Source organism: Macaca nemestrina, chromosome 3 (genome assembly GCF_043159975.1).
Source record: "Macaca nemestrina isolate mMacNem1 chromosome 3, mMacNem.hap1, whole genome shotgun sequence".
Taxonomy (NCBI): Eukaryota; Metazoa; Chordata; class Mammalia; order Primates; family Cercopithecidae; genus Macaca; species Macaca nemestrina.
The window spans coordinates 191012219-191020547 of NC_092127.1; the positions used below are offsets into that span (position 1 = coordinate 191012219).

The window sequence follows — 8329 nt, forward strand, 5'->3', positions numbered from 1 at the left end:
GTTCTGCAGCTGACGCTACTGGGCGGGGCTTCGTGGCCAGGGACTGAGAGGCGCTGGCTCAGGCCTAAGTTTCCCCAGCTGTGCATTGAGACCAGGTGCAGTGCCGCCTCCAGGGCGGGCCCTGAAGAGAGGCCGCACCCTCACGGGGACTGCATCTCCCAGAGCGCCCCGCGGGCGGCCGGGCGGCGGGACTCCATCTCCTAGAGTGCCCCGCGGGCGGCCGGGTGGCGGCTGTCGCAACCGACAGGTCGGGGTCTGGGCGCTGCGGCCTCTTCCCCGCGCCGGGGGCGGGGTCCTCGCCGGACAGCTTCCCGGCGGCGGCGCGATGGACAGCCCCGAGGTGACCTTCACTCTCGCCTATCTGGTGTTCGCCGTGTGCTTTGTGTTCACGCCTAACGAGTTCCACGCGGCGGGGCTCACGGTGCAGAACCTGCTGTCGGGCTGGCTGGGCAGCGAGGACGCCGCCTTCGTGCCCTTCCACTTGCGCCGCACGGCCGCCACGCTGTTGTGCCACTCGCTGCTGCCGCTCGGTGAGGCTGCTCCGGCCGGCCAGCCGCGTCCTCTCCTGCGCAGGGCTTGCTGGGAGGTCAGGAGGAGGCCTCCGCCAGCTCGCCGAGGCCCCGAAAGCGCCTGGGCGCAGCTGGGGAGAGGCGCCGGTCCTCATCCAGAGGGACCGCGGCGTGGGCTGAGCGCGCTTAGGGGCGCCGCCGGCGCTGGCTTGCAGGTGACGGGAACCCAAGTACAGAACCTTGGGCAGGGGATGCCCCGGCTCACCATGTCCTGAACCGTCACATGCCTGAGGGTTCCAAGGCCAAGCAGCCTTTGCTTGTCGTGGTTGCGGGCAGTGGCCAGGAGAAGGCAACTGTTGATTGAGTCCAACAGAAGGGGTCGGAGGGACTGTGTGGAGGGTGGCATTGCTCTAGGCCTTGGAAGGTGGGTGTGGGGAGAACGGGCGGATTTGGAGGCAGTTCCAGTTTGGGGGCGCCACAGGGGCAGAGGCTGAGGAGGGCCTCTGTGCAGGTGGGACCCTCAGAGTTGTCCGGGGGGTGTTGGGCTGGGCCCCAGGTGGTAACTGGGGCTCTGGAAGGTCCCCGTCTCAGCCAGTTGGATGACAGACAGGTGGGAGATGGGGGGTGCAGTGGTTGGAAAGGGATTTCAAGGGGGGACCTCTGGAGGACGCAGGGGCAGACGCAGCTCTGGGAGGACAAATGGCCAGTGGCTGGCCAGGTCTGCCGCTCTGGGGAAACAAGAGGGGTGACCGTCCACATCCCGGTGTGAGCATGCAGCTGCCCGGGCCCGGGGGAGCTGGAGGCAGGTGTGGGGTGGAGACGCCCAGGCCTGCCTCATGGAGAGGATGGGCTGGGGGCCCACTTGGGAAATGGATGGGGCTGAGTGGGGCTAGGGCCCTGACCAGGCCGCTTTCGAGGCCTACTGGGTGGGTTTCTGTATCCCTTCCAACTGCACCCTCCCCAGACGCCTGTGAGGGACCACAAGTGAATCATGGCGGCCACACCTGAAGCAGACAGCACAGCTGACCTCACAGCTGGATGTCAAGCTCTTTTTATTTTTAACTTAGTTTGAAAGTTTTCAAGCTTTATTAGGTATTAGTTGCCTATTTATTTATTTATTTTATTTATTTATTTTTTTTGAGACGGAGTCTCGCTCTGTTGCCGGGGCTGGAGTGCAGTGACCGGATCTCAGCTCACTGCAAGCTCTGCCTCCCGGGTTTACGCCATTCTCCTGCCTCAGCCTCCCGAGTAGCTGGGACTACAGGCCCCCGCCCCCGCGCCCGGCTAGTTTTTTGTATTTTTTAGTAGAGACGGGGTTTCACTGTGTTAGTCAGGATGGTCTCGATCTCCTGACCTTGTGATCCTCCCGTCTCGGCCTCCCAAAGTGCTGGGATTACAGGCTTGAGCCACAGCGTCCGGCCTATTTATTTATTTTTTTGAGATGGAGTCTTACTCCGTCGCCCAGGCTGGAGTGCAGTGGCACGATCTCGGCTCACTGCAACTTCGTCTCCCGGGTTCACACCATTCTCCTGCCTCAGCCTCCCGAGTAGCTGGGACTACAGGCCCCCGCCCCCGCGCCCGGCTAGTTTTTTGTATTTTTTAGTAGAGACGGGGTTTCACCGTGTTAGCCAGGATGGTGTCAATCTCCTGACCTTGTGATCCGCCCGCCTGAGCCTCCCAAAGTGCTGGGATTACAGGCGTGAGCCACCCAGCCCCAGTAACCTTTTTTTTTTTGAGGCGGAGTCTTCACTCTGGCCCAGGCTGGAGTGCAGTGGCACCATCTCGGCTCACTGCAAGCTCCGCCTCCCGGGTTCCCGCCATTCTTCTGCCTCAGCCTCTGGAGTAGCTGGGACTACAGGCGCCGGCCACCGCGCCCGGCTAATTTTTTGTATTTTAGTAGAGACGGGGTTTCACCGTGTTAGCCAGGATGGTCTCGATCTACTGACCTCGTGATCCGCCCGCCTCGGCCTCCCAAAGTGCAGGGATTACAGGCGTGAGCCACCGCGCCCGGCCACCTATTGTTATATGTCACATTACCTTGAAATGCAGTGACTGGGCCAACTCCAAATGTGGACTATTACTTTTTGCCAACTGGAAGCTGCTAGTGCAACTCCTCACCGTCTCCATTGCTTATTTGGACCTTCAAATTGTCCCCGATCTGGCCAGCAGGGCCCTGAAGCTGGCCTTGTGTCCTCTAGACGTGTCCCATCATTCTTTGACACTTGCTTCCTTTCTCACACACAACTTCTCAGCTCTGGGATGGGCCACGTTTGACCAGCCTTCTCAGAGCTGGTGAGATTGAGAGACTGAGATCCTGTCCAGGCAGCTGCCCTGGGCAGGCCAGGGGTCAGCTCTGCCTGAGGGGACACTTCATTGTGTTTCTTTTTCTCTTTCTAGGCTTTTGTAGTTTTTTCAATATTTACATATTGTATGAAACTAAAGCAGCAAATTAAAAACCTTTTCCCCTAATATATCCTGCCATTGCCACAGGCAGGGACAGAGTGGGCCGGCTAGGGAAGTGCAGAGTGGGTAAAACCCACTTACCCTGGGAGCTGACCCTGGAACCCGGGCAGAGGGCCGGGCCCAGGGCTGTGTGGGGGTGGACAGCGGCCTGGCACCCACTTTCTCCTGAGGCTCACCCTGTCCTTTGCAGGCTACTATGTGGGCGTGTGCCTTGCGGCTTCAGAAAAGCGGTTCCACTCCCCCGCCTGGCGGCTCTTCCTGCTGCTGGCCGTGACCCTCCCCGCCGTCGCCTGCATCCTGATCTACTACTGGTCCCGTGACCGGTGGGCCCGCCACCCACTGGCACGCACCCTGGCACTCTATGCCCTCCCACAGTCCGGCTGGCAGGCTGTTGCCTCCTCCATCAACACTGAGTTCCGGCGGATTGACAAGTTTGCCACCGGCGCACCAGGTGCCCGTGTGATTGTGACAGACGTGTGGGTGATGAAGGTGACCACCTACCGAGTGCATGTGGCCCAGCAGCAGGACGTGCACCTGACTGTGACGGAGTCTCGGCAGCACGAGCTCTCGCCAGACTCGAACCTGCCCGTGCAGCTCCTCACCATCCGTGTGGCCAGCGCCAACCCTGCCGTGCAGGCCTTTGACATCCGGTAAGAGTGTGGTGCCTGCGGGGGTGCAGAGGGCACGCGGCAGGCCAGAGCCAGGCTCTGGCGCCATGACCCCTGGGAGGTGCTAGGCGTAGCCGGTGTGGACTCCAGCACTCATGGACTTGTGTGACACCAGGCAAGGTGTCCACGAGACACCCGTCACTGAGCCCTCCCGCATAGCCCTCCTTCGGGCCCCCCTGCACTCTTGGCCTCCCCTTCCACTCTCCCTGGAGCCGTCTCCCCCAGATTCTTGGGGAGCACTCAGGACAGTGCAGCCCTCAGGCTGGACAGCTGCCTTGCTCCTAGGTCTGCCCCATGCCCAGGTTGGGCCGTCTGGCACTGGGTCCCTGGGCTCTGGCCTTAGGGCCATCTCTCCTGGTTGGTCCTGGTGCGACAGCTGCCCTGTCACTCCTTGGGGTATGGCCTCCATCTCCCCCTCCCTTTGCCCTGCAGAGGGCCCCAGCAGCTCTCCTCCCTGCAGGCTGAACTCCACTGAGTACGGGGAGCTCTGCGAGAAACTCCGGGCACCCATCCGCAGGGCAGCCCACGTGGTCATCCACCAGAGCCTGGGCGACCTGTTCCTGGAGACATTTGCCTCCCTGGTAGAGGTCAACCCGGCCTACTCAGTGCCCAGCAGCCAGGTGGGGGCCTGGGCCAGGTGGATGGGTGGGTGCCCACAGGTGTCTGCCTGGGCTCCTGGTGACGCTCCACCTGCCCGCAGGAGCTGGAGGCCTGCATAGGCTGCATGCAGACGCGTGCCAGCGTGAAGCTAGTGAAGACCTGTCAGGAGGCAGCCGCAGGCGAGTGCCAGCAGTGTTACTGCCGCCCCATGTGGTGCCTCACCTGCATGGGCAAGTGGTTCGCCAGCCGCCAGGACCCCCTGCGCCCTGACACCTGGCTGGCCAGCCGCGTGCCCTGCCCCACCTGCCGCGCACGCTTCTGCATCCTGGATGTGTGCACTGTGCGCTGAGTGGGCTGGGGCCTTGAGGTGACTCTGTGTCCCCCCAGCCACGGGGCGGGGAAGGGGGTGGCTGGGTCTCCTGGCTGGTAAAGGGCTCTACTTAAAGCACATGATCTGGAGCAACTCACCTCTGCCCTGGGTCTGCAGAAGGCTGAGGACTTTTGGTTAAAAGCAATCCTCATGAAGACACCCCACCCTGCTTGGCAGCCAGGGTGCAAGTCCCAGGGGCCTCCTCTTCGCCTCCCTCTGCCCCTTCCTGCTGCTGGGGGCAGATCCTGCACACACAACACAGCGTTTCCCCCGAGCCATTCCCTGGAGACCCTGGGTCTACCCCAGGTGGTCGTCACCTGGGCCATTTGCCTTACTTCCCTGGAGCACACCCCCCTCAGTTACATGCCAGACCCAGATCTGCATTCTCCTGCCCTGTCCTGGAGCTGGCCCCTGGCTGCCTGGAGAACCCGGGGTAGGTCCCAAGGGTGGGATAGAGAAGAGGGCACCGCTGTGGTGTGGGAGCAGTCCTGGGGCTTCCTGGTGGCTGTGGCCAGTTGAGGGCCATTCCTGGGTGGGGTGGCAATGGAAGGACAGGTCAGAGTGCCCTCATTTGTGGGGCTGCCCCTCAGGGGTTCTCATCCTGTCCTTGGTGCCTTCTGCTGCCCAACAAGTCCAGGGAAGGCCGAGGCCTCAGACTCCTGGGTAGGGGTGGGGGTTGAGGACCAAAGTGCCATAGTGACATCCAGAACACAAGCCCACCAGGGTCCAGCACAGGCTGCCCACTCCCCCAGGGTCTCCCAGGCTCAGAAGGGGGTACACGCCCCATGTGGTCAAGGCTCGGGTGAGTGTCTTGCCCAATTCCTGTTGGTTCAAGGGGAGGGGAGACGTTGGCCAGGCCCCAGGCACAGCCCTGACACAGCCGTGGCTACTGGAGAGGCCTCACACCTGCGGCCCCAAAGCCCCTGGGCTTGGCTGTTTCACGCAGAGGTGATAGACTCAGGTGGCCTGACCCTTGGGATTTGGGAGGCTTCCTGGAACACTCAGCAGGTGAAGGCAGCAAGGGCTGTGGCTGGGAGCCAGACCTAGCCTTGATCCTGAGTTTTTTGTTTATTTGTTTTTTTTTTTTTTTTAAGATGGAGTCTCGCTCTGTTGCCCAGGCTGGAGTGCAGTGGCGCCATCTCAGCTCACTGCAAGCTCCGCCTCCCAGGTTCACCCCATTCTGCCTCAGCCTCCTGAGTAGCTGGGACTACAGGTGCCTGCCACCGCGCCCGGCTAATTTTTTGCATTTTTAGTAGAGACGGGGTTTCACCGTGTTAGCCAGGATGGTCTCGATCTCCTGACCTCGTGATCTGCCCGCCTCGGCCCCCCAAAGTGCTGGGATTACAGGTGTGAACCACCGCGCCCGGCCGATCCTGAGTTTTAAGGGCTGCCAAAGAGGGGCAGTGGGTTGGGGTTGTTTTTACTACAAAAGAAGTAACTTAGTTTTATAAAGACAAACCTATTGTAGCCAAATGACACCATATTTAATAAAATGTACTCTGAAGTGATGTACTGTGTTTTGTGTGGCCCGATATTAAAACCAAACTTTTGTCATAGTTGGAGAATGGCCTGGGGTTGTTGGAGGAGCCACCTTAGAGGTGGAATTGTGCGCATGGTGTGCTTTGCTCAGAATAAGGAGGAAAAAACCCTTTGGTTGGGAGGCGGGTACAGTAGGAACCTTTGATGATTTCTAGTTTGAGGACTCTGGGGTCTTGACAACCCCCAACCCAGGGCCATCTGCAGGAGCAGGGCAGGAGGGGCAGAGACACATCCTGGGGGAAGTCACTGTGTGGTCACCACTGTGGCTCCTTCCAGATTCAGGAACTGATGTGTGGACACGTGGGTAGCCAAGGAACGAGCAGCCTTTCCGGTTCACTTATGTTTGCAGCTGCCTCCTGTGAGGACACGAGGCTGTCTCTACTGACCTCACTGTGGGTCAGGGTGGCCCAGCAATTGCCAGCTGAGCACCTAGGGCAGACAAGGCGGCACCCGGGGTTCCCCACAGCACTGGGACCTCAGGTGATCACCCCAGCAACTGGACAGTGAGTGCTTGCTGCCGTTTTCCCCATTCTGCTTCTCGACTCACAGGACGGTTCTTGGGGAAATAGTACACGTAATCCTGTTGAAAGATATGACAGTGGGCTCTAGTTTCCTGCGCTCCGAGTGTCTTCAGATTCTTTCCAGTGTGGTGCTTTCACTAGCATTCTTTTGCATACACAACCAGGCACTGCTTTAACCAACGACAGAGACTAGTGAGCATCTACTGAGGGGCTGTTACAGACCCTGACTGTGTGCCAGGCCCTAGGGCTCCCAGGCACTTGGACTCTTTGGCTCTGTGCTGTTAACTTAGAGGAGACTTTATTTCTTCTGAAAAGTTACAGCCTGATGATGAGAATCGCTTGAACCCGGATAGCAGAGGTTGCAGTGAGCCGAGACTCCACTCCACTCCAGCCTAGGCGACAGAGTGAGACTGTCTCAAAAAAATAAAAAAGTTACAGCCTGCAAGGTGGCCATCCCTCAGACTGGAAAGCACAGCCTCCGGCCAAGACCAGAGACGGGCACTTCAGAGGAGGAGGAGGGGTTGGGGCAGGAGCTTTATGCTGAATGGGTTGGCTAAACATGCATATTCAGCAGGTGACAGGATCTATGAATATTCATGAAGGCAGTCCTGATGCTTGCATCCTGAGCAAACATAATCCACATTCACTTTGGGGTGGAGACTTAACATGTAAATGTATTATAATGAGGTTCTACACAGGCCAGAAGTGGTCCATCACTGTGGGCTCTTATCTGGACCAAGTTACTGAAATCAGTCGCTTGCTCAATGAAACCTGTAGTTCCAAGGAAACCTGTAGTTATGGCTAGTGGAACAGGGGCTGGGGGATCAGTTGGCATCTGGTGGAACTGCAAATTGGTTTTTATTGTTTTTTTTTTTTTTTTTTTGAGATGGAGTCTGGCTCTGTTGCCCAGGCTGGAGTGCAGTGGCCGGATCTCAGCTCACTGCAAGCCCCGCCTCCTGGGTTCACGCCATTCTCCTGCCTCAGCCTCCCGAGTAGCTGGGAGTACAGGTGCCCGCCACCTCGCCCGGCTAATTTTTTTTGTATTTTAGTAGAGATGGGGTTTCACCGTGTTCGTCAGGATGGTCTCGATCTGACCTCGTGATCCGCCCGTCTCGGCCTCCCAAAGTGCTGGGATTACAGGCTTGAGCCACCGCGCCCGGCCGGTTTTTATTGTTTTGAGACAGGGTCTCACTCTGTTGCCCAGGCTGGAGTGCAGTGGCGCCATCTGGGCTCACTGCAGCCTTGACCTCCCAGGTTCAAGCAATCCTACTTCAGCCTCCTAGTAGCTGGGATCACAGGCACACACCACCACGGCCGGCTAATTTTTTTGATTTTTAGTAAAGAAGTCTTGCTATGTTGCCCAGGCTGGTCTTGAATTCCTGAGCTCAAGCGATCCTCTCACCTTAGCTTCCCAAAGTGCTGGGATTACAGGTGTGAGCCACAGTGCCTAGCCTTTTTGTTTAAGTTTTTTGTAAGACAGGGTCTCGCTGTTGCCCAGGCTGGTCTTAAACTCTGGACCTGAAGCAATCCTCTGGCTTCAGCCTCCCAGAGTCGGGATCACAGGCATGAGCCATCATCTCAGCCACTGCACTGTTTCAACACTGCTTATCTCAAGGCCAGTGCTTGTTGAGCTACTAAGAGGAAAAGAAAAGCAGTGTG

General features: G+C 58.7%; 1 protein-coding gene across 3 annotated transcripts; it reads left to right on the forward strand.

Annotated features, from left to right (window-relative positions):
• Nucleotides 1-216: 216 nt before the first annotated feature.
• Nucleotides 217-6118, forward strand: LOC105483838 (transmembrane protein 129, E3 ubiquitin ligase). 3 transcript variants are annotated; one of them, XM_071093926.1, is made up of 4 exons: nt 217-340; nt 3163-3622; nt 4101-4260; nt 4341-6118. In XM_071093926.1, exons 2-4 carry the CDS (start codon nt 3456-3458, stop codon nt 4587-4589), a joined length of 576 nt encoding a protein of 191 aa, XP_070950027.1. In that variant the 5' UTR covers nt 217-340; nt 3163-3455; the 3' UTR covers nt 4590-6118. The 3 variants fall into 3 exon arrangements, with proteins under 3 accessions (XP_070950027.1, XP_011743142.1, XP_011743143.1); XM_011744840.3 differs by having other exon boundaries at nt 254-530; XM_011744841.3 differs by lacking the exon at nt 4101-4260 and having other exon boundaries at nt 254-530; nt 4341-4489.
• The last annotated feature ends 2211 nt before the right edge of the window (nt 6119-8329 follow it).